The 23,317-nt window shown below is 37.6% G+C and overlaps 1 protein-coding gene across 11 annotated transcripts in view; it reads right to left on the bottom strand.

The window, feature by feature from the left end:
• Positions 1–23,317, bottom strand: part of MITF (melanocyte inducing transcription factor) — a 226,576-nt gene that overhangs the window by 81,005 nt on the left and 122,254 nt on the right. For 6 of the 11 annotated variants that reach the window (XM_060109998.1, XM_060110000.1, XM_060110008.1 and 3 more), the window contains exon 2: positions 9,686–9,935. In XM_060109998.1, the coding sequence (XP_059965981.1) occupies positions 9,686–9,935 (250 nt within the window). Of the gene's footprint in view, positions 1–9,685; positions 9,936–20,093; positions 20,116–21,812; positions 21,872–23,317 lie in introns of those variants that run through there. The other 5 variants (XM_060110002.1, XM_060110004.1, XM_060109999.1 and 2 more) reach the window with 3 other exon arrangements.

The raw sequence follows: 23,317 nt of genomic DNA, 5'->3' as shown, positions 1-23,317 counted from the left end.
CTGGTACTTATTAATCTAATTTTTACTACTTCACTAGAAAAACAGAGCTAATCTTGTCACCTTTAGGCAGTCTGAACTACCATGCAGTGTTCTGAAAAAATGTTACATATTTGTAATTTAGCCAATAAGAATTTCTTAAGCCTTTCCTAACCAGCAGGAATGTCTCTGGTTTGTCACTTCTAATTAAGTCTCAACAAAATTTCTAGCTCCTAAATTTTAATTATACGAAACTCAGGGCCAACAGGGGAGATTACAACAAAGCTATGCCTGGTGGTAAGGTAGTAGAAATCTGAATTTTGCTTTTCACGTTGGGCCTCTTAACAACTTTTAAAAGTTATTCACATAAGAACCTGCTGTATAAAAAAATAAATTAAATTCAAAAAAAAGTTATTCATAACCTGGTGATTCAAATCCTTTTATTCATTTTTAATTTTCAGGACCCTTACACCTTGCTATCTTTCCTTTAAGGAAGACCATTAGACTTACATAATGTGCACACATCTAGTAAACTCACGTGATGGAAGAGTTCGGCTGTTCAAAAGAGTTACAGGTGAAAAAAACTTTGCTAAGACTCCTAATAAAATGCATTAAGAGATGCCCATTTAATTATGTGAAAAATGTACGCATATGCTCTCCTGGTTAAAAAAATAAAATAAAGCCTTTGACCACCACCATCTCCAATCCCCAAACCCATTCCAGAGGTAATGAGTAAGAACAGTTTGGTATAGATTCATCTAGGTCCTTTTCTAGAATATTCTCTAGTTTTTAAAACAGGGATTACAACAGTTCTTTTTCTAGAACCATTCTCTACTTTAATAACCTCCTATTTTATCTGCTCCAATTTTGATTCATCTCATTTTTGCAAACTATAAATTAATAGGCAAAAACATCTAACTTTATAAACGAGGTCTAAAAGACTAGTGTATTGCTGGGAGCTAAATTTTCCTTAAAGTTTAGACTGATGCTCAAAGAAGTCAATAACAAGAGACATATTCAGGGCAAGAGCCAATATACTAGTACTGATTGCAGCTCTAACCTTGTGCAAAGCCACTGTACTACTTTACATATTTTTAAACACAGATCCCACCCACTTATTTTAGTAGAGCAATGTTAAAATTAGATTTTGCTTACACATGTCCACAATCTCTGTTGTTCAAGAGCATACCTACAGAAGGTGGTCTTTCAAATCTAAGTCTTTCTTTTAATTGTTGGGATTGTGTAGGTAACATTGTGAAGAAGATTCATGACCTTTTCATACATTAATATTAGATTTATGACAGCTGACATTATTAACTTAGAAGCAAACAGAAAAAAGAACCAGAACTAATAAAGTTCCAGCTTTAAGTGCTAAAATACAGCAAAAGTTATAATACATACTGCAGTGGGGCAGGGCAAGAAAAACTCTAACGCAACCATAATCTCAGGAGAAAATTCATATTAAAAAACATGTGCTAAGTCTACCAAATTGAGTATTTTAAAAATCATTTACAACAATGCAAATGTATTATTGAAATGTATAGAACTATAAAGCCTATGAATTGTAATAGCCTGGGCCAATAGGATTTCTAGAACATAAGTCATCTTGAGTTATGATTTTTGGATGTTGTTACAGAAACTCACTGTAGTGCTTTTTGACCAATAATGATGACTATAACTAAACCATAAATTACCATAGTGGTCAATGTGGCTAGGCGGTCTTTTTATACAGCAAGAACGCATCCAGGTCTTCCATCTGGCATATCGTGGAGACTCAGGGATACACTTTAATTATTCAATATGGATGGCCCCTTACTAATTTCAAATGCTTAAGATCAAGTATCCTTCCATTAAGCCTGTGAGACTCCTCTGTAGTTTCTCTTCGACCTCCCACTTTGCTCTACCATAGTCTGTTACTGGTGATTTTTTTAGAAATGTTTAGAGGCTATCTTTGAGCTATGTAGAAAACATAGAGGAAGCAGGGTATGTGGTTATAAGTAAATAAAGTAGGCTGAGGAGTCTAACTGTGTGACTTCAGTGACTTATCTCTCTCTATGCATCTTCCTGCGGAAGATCAGGCTTATTGTACTTATCTCACAGGGCTTCTAGAGGGATACATAAAACAAAAGATATGAAGGGTTCAGCTTACAACCTAACACAGCCAGTAAATAATGTCTGTGCAGTCATCACCTGTCCTCCTCAAAGTTGCTTTAGGTAGTACCACAGTTATACCAGTAATTCCTATAAAAATTTTAAGCTATGGCCTGAAGATCTGTAATAAACATTTGCTACAGGTCCCAGGTTACCATGTCAGTTGAGAAACTAAACACTGCTACTTCTGCCTCCTAAAGTTTCTCAGGTCATTCACTCTAGGAGAGGAACTACCACCAATGGTTATGAAATTGGGGCCACGGAGTCCAACTGAGTGAGTTCAAATCCTGACTGTACCATTTGCTTCATCGACTTCCAATGAGCTACTGGACCCCTTCGCCTCAGTTTCCACATCTGTGAAATGGGGACATTAGTAATAACTGCCCAGTGCTGGACATGACAACCATGACTACTATTCTAACAGTTCTCTAGGAGGTACAGACTAGCTGGAAGGCAGGTGGCACATCTATAAGAGCCTAAGTGTTCTCTAAACACAACACAAAGAGAGGAGTTAAAGATTCAGCATAGAAACAGGAATGTTTCTCAAGTCTTTATTTTTCCATCATCACCTCCCCTAAGCAGCCTCCTTAGACCTTTTTTTTTTCCCCTAACTACCTCTCCCCTCATCCCCAACCACAGGAAATTGTAACAGGTACATATACTGTATATCTGCTTATGTAATATGGCCCTTTAGAGGATCAGAAACCATTACAACATCTTACATTTTTTTGGCCTTCAAGAGCCAATTTTTGCACCCCTGGGGGACAATAACCCCTGTTAAGAACGCATGTGCTATGGGTCACACGTATTCTTCAATGTGATGTTCTTTTCATCACACTGGAAAGAAATTACCATTCAAAGCCAGATAAAAACAGAGGCTCACTCCAATTTTCAGTCCTCACTCCTAGGCCTCAGACCTTAGTACTCTCCTTAAGATGCTACCCTGACCTCCAGTTATAGGATTATGAGAACTGTGTAAATGAGAAGAGACTGCGCCTACCAGTATGGCTTCTTTTAACAACAGAAAAAGAGAAGGTGAGCAGCTGCTCCTCATGTAAACCCACAAGGTGACTTCAGTGATGGCAAAGTAGCTCTTTGAGAAGATAATAAAGATCCTCGTCCCTAAAGAGAAGGTGACCCTCCTAAACCTGCATGGCTCAGGTGTCCACTGACAACAGCGGACCCAATCCACTACCTGAGGAGATCACACCACCTCGATTCTATGGTACCCCTTGGCCACATAAAAATGGCCATGTGCTCATAGTGGGAGAAATCATTTCCAGTTTGTGTGCCAATATTAACAAGTGAACATGGAATTACAGCTGATGTTTCAATGTTTCCAGAAAAGTGGAATTAATTCATAGGCTTAGCTATGTCAAGGCTGATTTTTTTTTTTTTTTGGCGGTACGCAGGCCTCTCACTGTTGTGGCCTCTCCCGTTGCGGAGCACAGGCTCCGGACGCGCAGGCTCAGCGGCCATGGCTCACGGGCCCAGCCGCTCCGCGGCATGTGGGATCTTCCCGGACCGGGGCATGAACCCACATCCCCTGCATCGGCAGGCGGACTCTCAACCACTGTGCCACCAGGGAAGCCCAAGGTTGACTATTTTGTTTTAGATAGTTGCTCCCCACAGGGCTGCTCTCTCAAGTGGACCAGGCCTAAAAATCTAAGCAAAGATGACTTTCTTCAGCCAGCATTTCATTACTAGTTCCTAGTTACTAAAAGCAGTGCTGGAAGAAAAAGACGTCTGAAACTAATCAATGCACATTTACTGAGATGCGTGCCCTACTTAGCCTGGGTTAAGTTAGAGTTAGATTTCACCAATGTAAGACAACTCTACGGAGTATTTTCTTGGGACAGCCCTGAGATGACTAACCCCTTACCCACGGAGGTATGCATTCCCATTTGCATGGGAAGCAAATGGGCCACCGGTTGCTGCCCAGGCAAACTGGCGCACACTTGTACCACCAGAATGATCTAAGTGTTTCCAATACACAGGGTAAGAAGTTTCCATTCTGCCTAAGGAGCAGGGAGTTTAAAGCAATATTCTCAGAAGTACAGACAACCCAGAAAGAGAAGAAACTACTTCTTTCATGGCATCGGAAAAGGTGAACAAAGAAAGATAGGGTTTACGTCTACCTGATCTAAACTGCCTAATACATTTGTTCAGACCTCGCTCCCACAAAAGGGAACTGTAAGTTGGAAAGCAGCAGAAGTCAGGAAGGCAGCACCCTAAACTGTTAACAACAGCTTCCCTCTTAGGAGCTCAAGAAAGGGAAGAGGCAGAGGAAGGGAGGAAGAGTGTCCTGCTGGATTCTCCTTCCACACTGCTTAAATCGGTCCCAAGTTAACAAGCATTGTCTATAATTTTTATTTTATTTTTTTAATTGGAGTATAGATGATTTACAATGTGTTAGCTTCAGGTGTACAGCAAAGTGAATCAGTTATACATATATCCACTCTTTTTTAGATTCTTTTCCCGTATAGGTCATTACAGAGTATTGAGTGGAGTTCCAATAAAAATAAGTTTTAAAGGGAAAGAAAATTACCTTATATGTGACACTGAACACATCAAAGTAATACGACCGAGAGATTCAAAGACCCTATAGGGAAACAAGGTCTCTAGGAAGATGAAAAGATGTTTGTGGAACATGGAGACTGAATCCCTTTGTCCCCAAGAGAAGATGAGCCCTTGTAAACACCGTGTTTGATTCAAAAACTAAAGGACACCGAAGTTTATAAACAATTCTGAAATCAAAGCTCACTGAATGTTTGTGTAAATCACACTGACTGGTAACAGAAATATATGATGGCCCATGGCCTATGAGATTAGAAGACTACTCAGATGTCCTTTCTTATGGGGTCAGCACCTCCAGCAAGGTTCCCTAACTAAGGGGACCAAGGCAAGCCGATCTGAGACATGCTGCATCTGTTCTTGCTTCTTTTGGCCAATGTGATGTTATCAAGGTTCTGTATTCCTGCCTAAATCTGGAAGAAAATCAAATGCATAATGGGGTGTGGGAGCCATCCCTCCTTCTAATTTGTAACCCACCAACTGACCTGTAACTCCACACACCTTCTTCCTATTTCTGTATTATACCTAAAGCATAACCCACACCTTGACAATTCAACATCAGGTAGATTTCATAAATTACAGAGAAAGGCCAGCAATTCAATCACCCACCCTTTCCCTCATCAGTGAAATCTCATGGAATGTTGGTTGTCGGACATGGTGACAAGAAAACAGGACATCCAACCATCCTGACTTGTTAGAATCACCATCTAAATGGGATGCCACACCATGAGACAACCACCCAATAAATGCCAACATAAGTTTAGTTTACAATATAGAGGGCCCTGGCAAAATGTGTTTCGGTATCTGATGAACAGCAAGCATCCTTTCTCACTCTGCAGTCATCTGCCTAATTCCTTGGATTACCTGAGATGATTTGGAACAAAGGAAAAATTTAAAAATAAATTCCTTCAAACTACTTAAAAGAAAATATCCTAAAATTACCAAAATTACATAATTTTTTCTCTTAAATTCATCTAAGCTTTCTCCTCAGGAGAAAGAAAAATTCAATATACAATTTACTCCAGAGAAAACACCTTGCCTTTAAATTTTTCAATTCCAAGGCGAAGAAAGGAAGGAAGGGAAGTAGAGAGGGAAATCCTTTGCAATTTCCCATATATTTCTAAACAGAGAAATGTTTTCAAACTATACACTAAGGTTTTCAAGGTATACACTGTCAGAGTCCATGCAGGGGGAGGAATTCTGATGAACCTGCCAGTCCAAGATTAGAGCAACCAGGTGTTTCTATATTCAATCAGAGCTACAGAGATGAGACAGTGAAAATGCGTGCTTGATGGCTGTGCGGACAAAAATGCAGTGGTTACTATGTGGTGCTTCTTCAGCCACGAGACCTCACAGGTGTCCACAGGGCCTTTCCCTGGTTCCTCTGCTTTTGTCTGAAAGAAGCTATAGATCAAATTTCAAACCTCAGGCTTGCAAGTCAAAAACCCACCTGTGGAAGAAACCACTTCCATTAATGGTTCTTAATGACATACTTTGTTCATTTGCAGTTTGACATACAGAGTCTGTTCACTACTGTGGAAAATGCATTATGCACTCCAGGAACTGGTTCATTTATGACAAAGAAGCATCCTTAAATTACAATGCCCAATTGAATAGGGCTGTTATTAAGAAACCTAAAGGATATCTCCAATATGTAAATACATAGCAATACGATTAATCATTCCATATCGCCTAACATAAAAATCAATAGTATGAATAAAGCCATAAATTAATTAAATCAATGTAGAAACCAGAGGCTAATCCTGCAAAGCTTCATGAATTTATAGGCTGAACGACGACCATGTGAGGAATAAGTAATGCGAATTTCCAATCCCTATAAATTCCAAAGATTAGTCCTAAATTTACTAGAAGCTGTCAACAATTTAAAACATGTTTTATAAAGCTTCATATTTTAAGCATAACTCTACAAAAGAAAAGGGATTAACCAGAAAATACTAATTTAGCTTTTCAAAATCAGTCATTCAACCCACTGGCAGCAAAATGTTGGTAACGTGAGTTTGTGTGTGTGATTTTCTATCAAGTTCTTGCAAACCAGTGGGAGAAGGAGAGGTCTGCCCAGGACTCTCCAGCACACGCTAGCATGTCTGACTGTACACAGCTACCTCCACTGAGAAGCAGGTATGTTCTATTTCAGCAATTTAAATCTTTAAAAATTAAATGATGAATTTACTCAGAGTATACTATTAGAAAGGATATTTATTCTAAATAATCTGTATCATTATATATAAATTAGTACATTCAGTGTTATGCCTTGAAAATGTATATTCATAGAAAAATGGGCCAAGATTAAGCAAATTAGCTGTTTTTCTATTAACCATTTACTTCATAATAATATGCTTATGATTTAAAAACTATAAAAGAGAAAAGAAAAAAACATTTCTCTCACTTACCTTTCCGTAATAAATAATTCATAATATTTTCATACATAAAACTTTTGAAAATATGCAAAGTATTTTCATAAAGTACTAAGTATTTGAAGTATTTGAAGTAATCATTTATGATACTCTCCTTTAAAATGTAATTTGAATCTCTTAGAATGCCATCTTATATGAAATCATATATTTTTATTTGATCTTCCACCTACCTAAGGATACTAAAATCTGTCTAAATAGCTACCAAACCTATCTGCATTGCTATGCCTACACTTCTTTCTTTTCATTTATATGACACACTTCACTACTTTATATAAATGAAGTATAAAAATGCACAAGTTAAACAGAGATTAAACTAATTCAGTATGAAATATAAATTTACCACTTGTTCATTTTTATTTAGATTAGGTCTCCCAGTTCTAACAATTTATTCATGCTTTAACTTAGGACGTATTTCTGGCATAACTAAATTGAGGGTTGCAGCTAAGGCCAGTGTTACCAGGACATAGTAACATATAAGGAAAAACAGGTATATTATTCAAACCAATTAGTATAGATTTAAATTTTAATCATTCCATGATATTACATATTCTAAGTAATAAAAACTTTTTAAAACGATGTCCCTTTTTAAAATGATATGGAAATGATTTTTCAACATATTTGGGTAATTTCTCTTCCACTGAATATAACTGCCTTAATAGGAATATAGATTTCAGCTAATATATTTTAATATAATATCAAGAATTACCTTTGAATTAGACATAAACCACTACTAACACAAGTCCGTGTCATCTCTTCCAAAATTTGTCCTTCAGGTTAAAAAAACAGACTATTATAGTAAGTAAAACAGACATATTTCTCCACATTTTATTTTATTATTACTTAATTCATACAACTTTAAACAATCTAAGGTATAGGCAAAACAATTATGATTCTTGTGAACACCAGACAACTTAAATATTAAATAAATCTTAGATCTGTAAAAACCTAGTGACTGTCAATTTTCACCCAAGCAGAACAGAAAGATTTAATGTAAAATCTATTTCCAAGAGAAAACCTTGCCTTTACTTGGGGGGGAGGGAGGATAGGGTATGCATGAAATACCCATTAATTGTGGCAATATCCAGAACTTCAATCACAATAGAGTAAAATTTTATGCTAAACCATTTGGATCTTTTCCACCCTAACAATTTTAATTGGTTTCTCTATGAAAGAGTTTCAGTACTTCATCACTACGTTTTAAGAGTCTCTGCAAATAAGAAAACAACTGACTTAAAATTTGTTTTTAAAGAATCCCTTTCCTACTTCCTGGTAAGAATCATAGACTGCTTCCCAATTAAAACACAGCATCCTCTCTATTTGCTTTCATAGTAAACTTTAAAAAGTGGGAGATGTCCTTTTTCTGAGCACAGAAATGAATACAATGCCCAACAATCAATCACCGGCGGGTGAAGTTCACATTGTTTAATGAACAGTAATACTTGGGACACTTCCGAATGAAATAATTAGGTGATGGGATTAAAAATATTAAAAAATAAGGAAGTCCCCTTACTTTTCTTTTAACTTTACTTGCATCAGTCACATTTAAGAGTTGGAATGTTTATCTTTTTTTTTGTTTTTATTATTTTATTTTTCAATACTCTTTTTAAAACAAACATTTGATGTAACAAACATCTAAATAATGTGCTATATCTTTCTAAATTTAAATAATAAAAATATGTACTGCCAATTTGACTTAAGACACATTTTTCTTCATTAGTAAGATTGCTCAATTTGCTTTTTTTCTCAAATTTTAATTTTTTAAATAGCACTCTGTTGAAATGATAATGAAAAATTCAATCTAACCTAATTTCTTTTTTTTTTTAACATCTTGGAATGTTTATCTTTAAACAAGGAGTAACTCCCAATGTGATGTGCAGGACCCGTGTGTGAGATGGAATTCTATTCTTAGACTCGTTACAATTTCCCGTGGTAATTAGGAAGCTATATGTCCCCAACAGAATGATGCTAACAAGCTCCTGCAGTTTCTACTCTAGCAAGAAATCAAAGAGACCCAAAACAGACAACTCACTTCAGTTAAAGGATTATGCAGTCTGGTTATTAAAGCGTAGAAAGTGCTTCTACTGTTTTATATCTGAAGAGACTTTCTAAAAGAATCAGATTCTACAGCCAAGATTATTTACTCAAGAAAGAAGAACACTAAAGAATGGCCATGGAACGTATTTAGGGAAAAAATATACACAAGCTATTAGAAGAAGCTCATTTCAGATAACATGTACATTTTGAAACTTTCCCAAAGAAAGATGGGAAGATAACATTATAACAAACATCTGTTCCTCCTTGTAATTTCTCATGAAACATCAACACTCTTCCCCCATTTAGTGAGGGTTACTATTAAATTTACAGTTAGTTGGCATCCTTCTTTGGAAATACAAAGCCATGTAGAAATCAATGGAGTTGACATTTATGAATATGATTCACATGGGTCAATATAACCAAATACACGATGAGATAAATAAAACACCTAGAAAATGGAAAATGTTGAAGAGGAAGAAGGCTTGGCCCAACCAACAAGAGTGACAATCACATACCTTAAGGACTTCCATTGGCACCTGGGTGGCAGAGGGGAGGGTGGCGGGCACACTGACGTTTATGGCTGGCGTCTGACTCACGGGCACTCTCTGTTGCATGAACTGGGCCGCCTGCAGCTTCTGCTGCTGCTCCCTGCGTTCCTGTTCCTGCATCTGCTCACGCATGAGTTGCTGGCGTAGCAAGATGCGTGATGTCATACTGGAGGAGCTTATTGGAGGCTTGGAGGCCCCAGGATGCTCCTCGGAACTGCTGTGGGAAAACCAAAAAACACAAATTTAGTTCCCTAATGAAACCCTTCATTTGCATTTTGGGGTATCCTAAATTGCACCAAACTATGAAATGAGCCTGGGTAAATATAATCAGATCGCAGAGTAGTATTCCACCTAATTGAAAATCAAGAGCTGACAGGATTTAAGTCATTAGTAGTTGAATTAAAACAAGTCAGCTTGATTGCATCTAGGCATTTTTATCATACACTTATTTTTTTGACATTTTATACTGCATACTACTCATCACCACCAAATATAGTGCCACCATATGAAGTGCCAAGAAGAGAGGCGTCTTAATGGCACCCAGATTTCCACATTTAAAAATAAATTGTTTGATTTCCTTTTTTATAGCCAGATCTAACCAAATAACTACTCCTACATGCTATCTAAATTCCTTGAAGATATCTAAAATGTTTACTAACACAGAATAGTTTAAAGAAAAGGTGAACTTTGTCATGGGGAAATTTTTCTATGATACAGGAAGTAAAAATTATTAATGAAAGAAGCATTTGGACCAGAATGTTAACACTGAACTCGACCCCAGTCTTCAGGAAAGAGGGCAGAAGACAAGCTAGTTTGACAACCCAATTCTTCTTTCCCTGGTTTTCTTTATACTGTCTTTTCTTCTGATTCGCCTTGGCAAGCCCTATCCTACACACACTTTGTGAGTTCCCCATGAGGCCTACCTCTGATGGTATTGGTACTTATACTACCCAAAATTATTTAAAAAGCTTAAACCCTTGTCGTAAGTCAAAAAGAAAGGACTTCCTGATTTTCCTAAATATGGTTTTCTATTGCTTATCTTGCCAGCTCTATGACATCAACACATAATTAAACCTCTCTGCCTTAGTTACCATATCCAAAAAAGAGGAATAACAATAATTTTTTTAATTACCCATTTATTAAAATGGGAGATGTTTTTTAAATGTCTTTTGCATCATTTATACGCTAAAGCCCTACCTCTTAGGGATTCTGTGAGGATTAAATAAAATAATGAATGAAATAAGGCACACAAATCCCTTAATGAGTGCTATGTAGTACTGCCTTAATAAAGGTTTGCTGTTGCAATTATTATTATCTAGAAATTTTAATTGTTTCCAGTAATATCATTTTCTTTTTTTAAAAAATCCCTATTTAGGGCAAAGAATATAAAATCTTAATTAGCACTGGAAACAGAAAAAAGAGTAACATTTGACAAAATATTCACTCCAAAATTACTCTCCAAAAGAAGTATTTGCACCTTTAAGCTTCCTTCCTTGAGTATAAATCCCAATATTGTCCTTATCTTCTAACAAAGGCAAAATAAAGCCATTAAATCACAGACCAGCCTTATAAATTCCTTAAAGATAGGAACCTTCAAACTCTACAGGTAAAAAAACATGCTAAAGGATGAAGAAATGTTTGCATTGCACCCTCACATAGTTCCAGAAAATTATATAATAAAACTTATACTAGCAGTTAACTCATTACTCAGCACAGAAAACTGGTTCAATAAACTGTGATAAGTTAATATATTATAATACTATATATAGCCACTAAAAATGGTGTAGAGATATATTTATGGTTGTGAATAAAAACTACACAATATAATAAACTTAGAAAAGCCAGCTGCAAGAAAGCATTCAAGGTAGGATTCAACTTAAAAAAATGTTCACTACAAGAATAAGTGCAAAGATAATGCTACCCTGAGCCATTGCCAGTATACATTATCACAAACCTTTAAGAAAACAACAGTATTGGGCTTCTCTGGTGGCGCAGTGGTTAAGAATCCACCTGCCAACGCAGGGGACACGGGTTCAAGCCCTGGTCCGGGGAAGATCCCACATGCCACAGAGCAACTAAGCTGGTGAGCCACAACTACTGAGCCTGCACTCTAGAGCCCGTGAGCCACAACTACTGAGCCCACGTGCCACAACTACTGAAACCCGCATGCCTAGAGCCTGTGCTCCATAGCAAGAGAAGCCACCACAATGAGAAGCCCACACACCGCAACAAAGAGCAGCCCCCGCTCGCCACAACTAGAGAAAGCCCGCGTGCAGCAACAAAGACCCAAGGCAGCCAAAAGTAAATTAATTAATCAAAAAAAGAGAAAATAACAGTATTATCGATTTGATTCAGAAATTTCATTGATGGATAATTTTCCTAAGAAAAAAATTCAAAATGTGGAAAACCTGACATTACAAAGCTGTTGACAAATTGCACAATATTGTGAACCACCTAAATTTGTCCCTTAATATGAACATGATTATGTAAATTATGAGGGGAGATGTGGGTCAAAGAATACAAACTTTTAGTTATAAGATGAGTAAGTTCTGGGGATCTAGTGCACAGCACGGTGACTGTAATTAATAATTCTGTATTGTACACTTGAAATTTACTAAAAGAGCAGATCTTAAGTGTTCTCACCACAAAAAAGAAAATAAATAGTAACCATGTGAGGTGATAAATGTGTTTCACAAAGCATACATGTAAAAAATCATCGCATTATACACCTTAAATAATCTTGTTAGTTATACCTCGGTAAAGTTGAGGAAACAAATAAAACCATTCAAAAGATTTAAGAATAAAATAGGTTTAAAAAAAGTAAATTATGATACATAGATTTGATAATATATCTTTTTTTAATCGCACAACTACAAAGTGAGAAATGCATGTCCTAAGAGTAAATTAAAAAGTAGGATCAAAAGTGGATTTACATTCTAATTTAAAATAAGGAGAGAGTGTGTATGTACACAAATACACACATGACTAGCAAGATGATCATAGTTGCCACCGTGGCAGTGGAATTATAGGTAAATCTCTTTCTCTTTACTTTTTCCCCTGCAAACCATAATAAAGCCATAATATTTTTTCAATGGCAGAATATATGCCACTAATTTAAGAACATGAGGAACATGAACTAATTTACAAGCATGAAGAAAGAACTTGAGTGATCAAAGCCACCGTTTGGCTAGAAGACACTGGATCCATCACAGACAGTATTTTGACAATAGGATGGGAAAGTACTGACTTATATCCAGCACACTGGTTCTCTTGGAAGTCTTCAGAATCCAGAAGACTTAATCCCCCTTTCCTTTATAGTTTCCTACAGATGTACAAAGACTGAACAATGTAAATACTCTGTATTATTTTTATAGCATACATTCATCCACACCATAAAAATACCTAGCCATTCCTCAAAAATAATCCATTCACCTGGTAAGTTTCTGCTAAAGGGACATCAAAAGAAAAAGCATTTTCCCACTTGTGAGTATGTGTTCAGAGCTCAAACGTACTTTCCTAAACCCAGAGAAGAAGGCTATTTAAAAATAAATAAATAAATAGATGGTCTTACTATTCAAAGCCTGTCAGGTTAAAACATTCCCAGAGAGACTGATCCTTTTGATAAAATCAGGAGCAAACCTTTGTGCCGTAGCAAATGCAGCTGTGGAAAAATCGCACTAATTAGCTGCTCAAGACAAGCCATTGGCTGTGATACAGGGGGGAAAATCCTTTCAATTAACAGTAAAGCATTCTTGCGACATCTTAAGTTAAAATTACTAGTTATCAACCACACTAAGGCTGCAGACTTTAAAGTCAACAACAGTATCATTTAAAGCACTTACTGAAGTAGCCTATCAGGAAAAAAAATACATATTTATATGGTAGACCCCTATAAATAAATTAAAACTCCACAAAAGAAAATCTAGCAGGGCTCAGCTAATTGACATTTTAATAAATCTTCTCAAAAAAAGGAAAAAGTAGTCACTTCACTACACACACTCCCTGCGGGATATTTCCATGTTAAAGATGACTCTCAGATCCTCAGCCTTACTCTCGATCTTTTAAACATCGCTTTCTCTTAGAAATAATTGAATGGGCAATTATCACCTTGCTGACAAAAATGAAGATGCCTACACTTCAAAATGTTAGCAGGTCAAATGAGCATAATGTTTTAAACTCAAAGTCGAGGTTTATGTGACAATATTACAGGTGGCCAAAAGCTTATTTTTAAAATGAGGACCTGATGCTTAAACTACTAATAAGCAAGAACGAGTTGTCTCAATGTATTTAATTTTAAAGCTAACTGAACTCATCCAGGGCCCAATCTGCATTAGATAATCCTAATTCCATCAGTCTTATTCCTTTTAATCAGATTATGTAAAGGTCATTTATTCAACAAATAGTTATTGAGTGTTTCCTCTGTGCCAGGTGCTGGGAACACCTGGTTTCTAATCTCATAGAGTTTAAAGCCAGGGTCATATAATTTTTCTACGATGCCTTAAAATTAAGTCAATTATGTAGATTATCTGGCTCTTATCTAGTTCCACATGGGAAGGTATACATCTCACCACAAGAAATCACCCTTTGAAAGCCAACTGAAGGGGAGACAAATGCCTTTACTGGCACTTACCCGAATCACTGAAGTCAGACATGCAACCTCCCTGACAAGTGGGAAATGCTCAGTGGTAACTCAAGGAGGACGGCCATCAACTGGACACAAGTTCTAGCTCAGTCACTGCTGAGCAATCTGTTCTTTAACGAGCCACTCAACCTCTCTGAGCCTCTCCAAAACCCACCCCCTAAATGTACAGCAGTGATCGAGTGAGCTAAGTTAAAGTGCTCAACACAGTGGCTAGAATATGGACACTTACATAAATAGCCATAAATGTGACTCAAGTTCCTACCTCGATGGCTGAATTTACATTTTTAACCTTCAAAGTCTGCCTCTTCTCTGTGATGACAGAGGTATGTGGACATGCGCTCTGAATTATCTGGTATGTTCCTAAATTCAGAGTTAATTCCACTGTCTTGATCAACCACTTAAATGTATCAGAAATTCCATGAAATCCAATACCTTGCCAGCCAAACAACACCTGCCTGACCACCCTTCACGTTTAACAGTGATGCCAATACCCCCTCACCAGACTTTAGGAATCAGTCTTTGGTCTCCATATCATCGTCATCCAAGACATGAATCTGGTTGTCAGTTGAAACTTACCTTTCAGGCGGAAGGAGCTGATACACTTTCCCCTGCATTTCCTCTCTTCAATTCCTCAGGCAGAGTACAGCCCTGACACTTACTAACCTGTGGCCATGGCCAAGTCAGTCAATCTCTTTGAGCTTTGGTTTTCCTTATTTATAGACTGTTTAATATATCTGCCTCTCAGCATTGTTAGGAGGATTAAAATTTGTAATAGATGTAAAAAGCTTAGCACAATAACCAGAACATAGGTCACATAAACTGGAACAGAGCTCAAAAATTAGTAGTAAAAAAATATGAAACCATGAACATGCTACTTCTTTTTTGATGCAAGGAAGTGAATTTTCATAAGCCTATATGCAAGTTTGGACCATAGCAGATCTGCCTTTTAAGGTTTAGACAATCCCTATTTAATTCAGAGAATCTGACAAAGTTTTGCAGGAGTGGAGGGAAGATAATTTACCCTGCAGTTCTCTCACCAGATATAAAGTAAAAATCCTAGCATTTTTCTCCAGGAAAAACTAATCTTCTTTATAATCATTCAGGTGATAGAGCTCAAAGCCTAGCATTTGCCTGTACTGGATACAATGTAATTATGTCCAGGAAAGCACAATGGCTAATGTTCATATACACAGTGGAGATGCAGGAAGGCATGATAATTAACCTCATGCACAGGTAAGAAAGCTATACCGAGAACAGGTTAAGCTACCAGGGTTTCCAAATGCAAAAGACTGGCTGCCACAATATCCGCTGTCTAAAGTCAAAATGCCCAGGCTCTATCCCTAGAAATTCTGACTTCAGGTTAGCTAAGGCCTAGGAATCAATGTGTCTACAAAAACTCTGCTCCTGATTCGGATGCCATGTTTAGAAACTAGAACACCTAAGATTACCCATTTGTCTAGTAGAAGAGCTGGGACATGAACACACATCTCTGATTCTTAGACCAGAACACTTTCTTCCATGTCTGAGGAAATGCACATTCCATTCCCAACCTCCAGTAACCCTCACAAGAGCTCTGAAGAGTCCTTCTGATACTGAACCCAACATGTTGAATGGAATGAAATGGGAAGGACTACTTACTCCTGCCAAACAGGCTATAAAATCAAACAGACAAAAACATTTGTGCAGATACTGCCAATGGATCGTCATGGTTACAACACAACTACTCTATCATAAGGAAAAAATCCACAGGTTGAATCTACAAAAATGTTGTTCTGTCAGCAAAAAGAAAATTTTAAGAGTCTTTAGAAAGTAAGTCCAAGTGCATAAATCACCGAAATAAGAGTCAGTAAATGGACATATCTTTTTAAATGGCAGTCTGGGTATCTAACATTTTAGAATGATCAGCACTTCCATTATCTTAACCTTTCCGTTCCTTCCAAAGTCATCGCTTTGTAAGCGTAAAGATGACTTCTTCATCGTGAATGGTGGACGCAAGTACCAATAAGAAAATACATTGTTACTTGTCTACATGATATATATATGAAATATATGGTATGTCTGATATATGGTATATATGATATATGTGATAAATATATATCTCACTTAAAATAACTGAGAGTATAACTCATGTAAACATGAAAGTACCAGATTTCACAGTTTGGCTTCAAAAATTGAGATCTTGTGGACTTCAGGCATCACCAACCTTGGTTTTAGTGGTCAAGAAAAAAACATGAAAACATGCCAAACATCCAGCTTTTTCTGGTAACATTACCAGCTCAGACAATAAAAACTACATGTTTCTGGCATGGAGGAAATAAAAAGACTTGCAGAGTGCAGCTTGTCTTCCTCCTCTTCTTTCCTTCAACGAATATTTGAATGCTGTGGCAAAGCATTTCCGAGGGCCGGGTTCTGCTAGACGTGAGGGTAGCATGGTGTCCAGAGAGGACAGAACACCTGTCCTCTGGAGCTCTTTACTCTCCATGGTACAAAAGGAGGAAAGCATTCTAAAAGCAAGAACCAGCAATCATACGCAAGTTAAAAAGCTAAAACTCTTACTTTTCAACACCTGGACCCCAATTAGTTTAAAAACAGCGTAGTCTCTCCGTATCTACTCAGGATTAGTATTCTTTAAGCTGGACCTTTGACAGATGCCAGTAAGAGTAATTTCAATAACTGATTATATCAAAATCAAAAAGAAACATAATGAGATTCCCAATATATCAATATTCAAAAGAGGGTACAGAAAAATGATACCCTGGAGTGCAGGAAGAAAAGATTAAAATTTATATAAAACTTATCCATCATTTCTATTTTCTATTTTTGTACATGTTGTATATTATAATACAGTATTAGTATAGTGGCACATGTATAAAATTTATAAGTAAAATAAAAACACGTTGAGAGAGTCTGCTTGAAAAAAACCTTACTTTAACTAGGAGGGATGACCAAAAATGTTTGAGACCTCTGTAACATTAGACCAATGTTCTTCTAGGCAACGTTCCTCATCAGATTTTTTTTAAGTTGATTATTTTCACCCCTCCCAAAGAGAGTTTCTCACTTCTATACACTCCAACCAAGGAGACTCTCTTACTAAAAGATATTTTCCAACAAGGATATGAGGGTGCCATTTCCTCATTTTAAGGCCATGACTGTCCTCCATTTCCCACAGATGCCACCACGGGTTTCCATGCTCCTAACTCTCAATTCCCCTCGAAGAAATTATTTCCGTCAGCCTACTATCAAAAAGCTATAAAGCAGATAAAGTTGAGGGTCCCACACTCACGCTTCTTGTCTCTCCTATCAAGCTGCCTTTCACTAGACCATGTTCTAGAATTCTTGTTTACACTGTCCGACTATGGAATCTCATTCATATCTAGACGCCATGCTTTAAAAGGCTCTGAAAATTTCGCCTATAAGGTGTAAGTAATTGATATGTCATGACAAGATATCCCACTTAGAGTATTTTAAAAGAAGGAACTTTTTATCCAAAACTATGACAATCTAATGACAGAATTCAGACATGAGTGTGTAAGTAATTGGAAGGATCTTTTTAAAGACAGAAAAGCCTTCTATCTCTACTCAAATAATTGCCCCAGTCACAGGGCATGCTCTGTCCACTTGTCTAGACAACGTCACAACAGGTCAGAGAAGATTCAGAAGCCTTAATCGCTTAACAATTACTGCATGTCTAGAACATATCAACCAAGATGCAAAGTCTGCAATACTGTGTGGTAATCAAGACAAAAGTACCAATTGTGATCTCAGGAGCAGTGAATGTGTGCACCTGTCATGGTTTAAAAGCCAGCCTTACAAATAGTGGTAATGATTTATGGTGGTCACATGTTACTTATGCCTGCCCAGCATCCTGTCCCACTTCTTTGGCAAAGTACCCTGATTTCACCTTGAAAAATCAGTCTCCTCACTTTCCGTTCACAAGGTAGGTTATGGCGATGCTGCCAACTCCAGACATAGAAACACAGCGTAAGTTGGACCAATCAGCATACCCATTGAATGTGCTTGTGCTCTAAAATGGTCCAATAACAGTCAGCCCTATGCTGAGTAGAAATAGAAATACTGACTAGAAATAGTGGGGTAAAAGACCTCTATGTATACTAATGTTTGGAAAGATGCTAGGATATAAATCTGGAACTTCCTGGACCTATGTGAAAAGAAAGCCAAACTAAACGAAACAGTGAAGTGAGTTGAAAGAGGGAACAGAAGCCTAAGAAGGAAGAATGAAGAAGGAGCCAGTGTTTAGATGACACAGAGCATCTGGATCAAACCATCCTTGATGGTTTGATAACCCTGAAGCCTTGATAACCCTGGACATAGGATATTGATTTACAAGGGACTCTCAATCTCCATTTCTGTTTAAGTCAGTTGGATGTACTCTGTTATACCATAGCTCATTTTTGTGGCATTTTAGAAAATAAGTTATTCCAAAAAAGAAAAAAAAATCAATGTTTCAGCCTAAGAGCTACAACTCAAACAATCTAGTATCCATTCTATTTTCTCCTTGTTTAGGCTGGTACACTGCCACTCACAACATTTTCCAGCTTTCCAGGAGCTAGGTTGGCTTCATGCCTAAGTTTTGCCAATGAGACTTAAGCAGAAAGGTCATGTGGTACGTCCAAAAATTCTCCCTAAAGAGAAACCCATCTTTGCCATCATGTCTCCTTGAATTTAGCTGTAATGGCTGCAGGACTAGCAGCCACTTTGGACCATGAGGATGAGAACCAGACTTAAGGACAGAGCTGGCATGTTCCTGGCCCTTCATGACCAGATAGAGCCAGCACTATGAGGGCAGAGATTTTTGTTTTATTCACATATAAATTCCCCAGCACCTAAAAGAATACTTAGCATATAGTAGGATGAAATAAGTATCTATCCAAAGAGTAAATTTGGTGTCTCTATTCTAACAAATACCCCACCTCCTAAAATCAGATAACACTAAAACCTTAGTGTTGGAAGACTTTTAGTCAAACCATTTGCTTGAGTCATCCAGTGGCAGCGAACACATTTTTCCCAAAAAGCTCAGTTCTAGAGACCTACTGTATTACCTTAATTCTAAGACACACTTTCCTTCCACATTTTAAGAGTTCTCAAGTCAGAATAGGTCATATAATCATTGTATATATTTAGTAGAGTTTTCATCTCCCCCAAACAGTCACCTTATAATCAACACTGAATTGGATATAAGGAAATCCATTTGATAGACAAGTACTGTGGCACTGGACTAATCATAGCCGCTCAAAAGCTCAAAGGAGTTATAGTTTGGATAATCCAGAAATCTGAGCATCGGAGAAACACACTCAATTAAAAGGCAGAGGAAGAAACATCAATTCATTCAGTATCTGAAATGAGAATCCATAGAACGGAACAGAGAAAGGCACAGACATGGGCCCAGAATACCTCTGTTGAAATTCCAGCTCTATCGTTTCTCAGCTATATGACATGGGCAGCATCTTTCACCTGCCCAAACCTTAATTTTGTCATCTACAAAATGGAGGTAGGAAAAAGTACCTTTGTCATAGAGCAAGTATGAGAACTGAACGTATTAATGCAAGTAAGATTCTTAGAGTAGTGGCCAGCACACCCTGCAGACAATAAGTAATAGGCAATGGATTCTTCTGTGCTGTACTTCAATTCCTGGATTGGTACCCTCTGAGGCTCCTAGTAACTTGAAACTAGTGAAAACTGACAAGTTATTTTCTAGGAAGCCAAATCTCTTACAATGTTGCCTTCTGCTATGGTGTTTCTTTGCTTTCCTAGAGGAGAATACAAAAGAAACAATTAATTCACAGTGTGTGCCCTCCCCAAAAGAGCAGGCACAAAGAAATTAATGGGCAACAGCTCAGTGAACAAGTTTTGTCAAAGATGTGTGCTAAGAATTTCATTCTGCGGGTTCATAAAGGAAGCATGTTCCTGCGGCCAGTATTTTAGTTAACCAGAAAAAAAGAAAATTCAAAATCAATTAAGCAAAAGTAGTTGAAATTAAGAATTAATTTGGGTGTAAATTCAAGGATGACACCACTACTGTTCTTAAGCTGAATGGCATGTTTTATCCAATCATGATATCCATTAACTTGCTTAAAAATAATATTTCAAAAATTAGTAAGTTATAGGGGACATTTTTGTGGGGTATGAATCACAAAGAATAGCCATCATCTCCCTAACTAGTATCTGATTTACAAAGCAGAAAATTATAACATTTCTAACAGGATGACATTTTAAATACACAATTATGTATACTCTGTTCATAAAATGTTCTATCATTTTAGATAAATGAGTAATTAAACTGTTTTAAGGACATACAATGAAAAACATCTATAAAAGCAAACAATACAGCAAAAATAGCAAATTAAAAATAATTTTTAAAGCTACTGTAAAACCTTTTAAAGATTTCTCTACTGAACATTAGGAACTTTTACCACAATTACATTTATGGGAATTTTATTTCTTTCAGAATCAAATTCTCAAAATAGTTCTACTACATTGAGTATTTTTCCATTATTCTTGCCGTCTTTAAACACACCTTCACAAGCTGCTGAACATAATGCTTTTCTGACTTAATCAGAACCTCTCTCATGACCCAGGAACGTTCAGTAAATAATTATTAAGCTCCAGAGGTGGCTTTTGCTTAAGTTGATTTGCTTGAATGCTTATTCACTTAGGGACACAGCTTTTAGTATTGTTTTCAAATCTTATCACCTAACACTGAAAGTAAATGTTAAAGGAAATGGGGGAGTGGGCGGGGAGAGCTATGATCCATTTAGCATTTCTCCATTTTAGTATTTCTTTGAAAGTGCCAATTTCAAGCTTGTTCTACATTTCTATGCCAGACAGATGATTCTGATTTTGGATGTTTTGTTTTCCTCTCAAAGAGAAAAAAAAAAAAAAATCAATATGAAGAAATGCAAACGAGATGTTTATTAATGCAACTGTTACTACTCCACAGTTGCGAGGGGGGCGGGGGGGGGAGAAAGCAAAATATCCAAAGTGTTTGCAATGGGGCAATTTTGACCAATGTCACTAAGCACGCTCGTTTTCCCGAAGAAAACCCTTTTTTATTCATCACAAAGCTGGGCTGCAGTCTACCTAGTAATCATAAATCAAGCCCTGTTCTCACTCAGATTTTTCAAGCAGTCATTTTTGGCATGATTAATTTAAGACCAACATTCCATTTCCAAAGAGAAGGCAGAGCTAATGGGCTAGCATTTCAATCCCGCCTCCCCCCACAAATTAGCCGTTATCCTTGTCATAGCCACCTACTAGAGGTTACAGCTGAAGCCGATTAAAGCCACAGTCACAGAGTAACAGTTCCAGTATTTTTAACTCCGAATAGAACCTCCCCTTTCTCTGTCCTCCCCTCAAAAAACAAAAACAGAAAACAAAAAACAAAACTCCTGTCAAGTGGTCCCAGGATTATTTCCAGAATAAAACTTCACTTACAGATATAAGCTTTCAAAGGAACAAGGCATGAACATCTGAACTCTAAGCGCCTCCATCTTTTTTCCTTTAAGGTGCTCTGCAAGCCCTTGGTGAAGAGTGAAAGTCAAAGTTAGTTCTGGCACTGGCTGTGTCACTAGGGGTGGCTCCTGATAAGGCCCTGGAAACTCCAATCCAAACACAGCTCGTGCTACAACGGTGCCTGGTGTCTGTCTGAAACAGCAGACCTGTTTAATCCAGTACCTACTGTACCTGCAGGACAAAAATGCTGCCTCACCCTGCAACGGGGGCTTCGCAAGGACACAGGCACCACCAGAAATCCAACCCGGCAGCCAGGTGACACCTTGGGATGCTTACTTAGCCCTCCCGAGCACAGGTACCAGTGGAGGCTTGCAGTGGCTGCGCGTTACAGAGAACGTGAAACCTGAGGTAATTTCACATACCGGTGAATTTCTAACACTTAAAAGAGCCACAGAATCCAGGAGGGTTGTGGGACAGCTTGTGCCCCTTCTCAACTGGGGGGACCTCTGGCAACAGCTCATCACACACCTCCAGCTGCCTTGCATCCATGCACAGGCATTTTTGGAACTGGAGCTTGATTACTGCACATGCTCTCCTGCTGACAAGCTAGAGATCTGGACAACATTCCTTACCCTCAGACCCCAAGAATATATGGAGGGCTTCCCTTGCCCAGTCCTGGTGGAAGTTAAACACAAGCTGCTTCAACTGTGGGCTCTATCTTTTAGGACATCTTTAGGCCATACATCTGTGTATTCTTAGATTGTCATCTAATTAAATTCTGGATGTGCCGAAATAATAATACATGCTCTCAAAAGATGCTTTAAAATTGTGACATGACGTCAATATTATCAAATACTGATGCAGCTCCTACAAACTCAGCACACCAAAGATGTCCTGCACAGTTATGAAAATATGTCTGTTTCTCCTTACACACAACTCAGAGGTCAGAACAAAGACATCTGACATGGACTAGCTGTGTACCCTGGGCAAGTTACTTCACCTCTCTGTGCCTAAGAGTTTGTCTCCGAAGTACATAGTTGGAAAACAATGCAGTCTCTATAAACCATAATCCAGCTTGAATTTCATAATGTAATGAAATTATCTTCCTTTCATTTCCCTTTAATAATAGCAAATATCCAGCCAGGAGTCTCCGACAAGCTATTTCTGGCTTTTTTTATTCTTTGTTCATTTTTCATTTTTTCTTTTGTTGAATAAATATTTATGGAACACTTACTACGTCCCAGGCACTGTGCAAACTCTTGGAGTTTACAGTCTAGTGGGACACATATTAAATAATCACCCAAATATATCACGAAATGTGGTAAATGCTACAAGGAGCTGGGAAAGCTTAAAATGTAAGGGTCAGAAAAGGTTTCCCTTAGGAAGGGGCCTCTGGGCATAGAAGTGAGTGGGGGTAGCAGTCATGGGTTACGGGTGTGGAGGGGGGCACGGGAGAAGAGTCTTCTGAGCAGTGGTAATGACATGTG

The sequence above is a fragment of the Mesoplodon densirostris genome, chromosome 10 (genome assembly GCF_025265405.1).
Source record: "Mesoplodon densirostris isolate mMesDen1 chromosome 10, mMesDen1 primary haplotype, whole genome shotgun sequence".
NCBI lineage: Eukaryota > Metazoa > Chordata > Mammalia > Artiodactyla > Ziphiidae > Mesoplodon > Mesoplodon densirostris.
The sequence above is the reverse complement of the archived record's forward strand: the minus strand, read 5'-3'. Positions and strand labels throughout refer to the sequence as shown.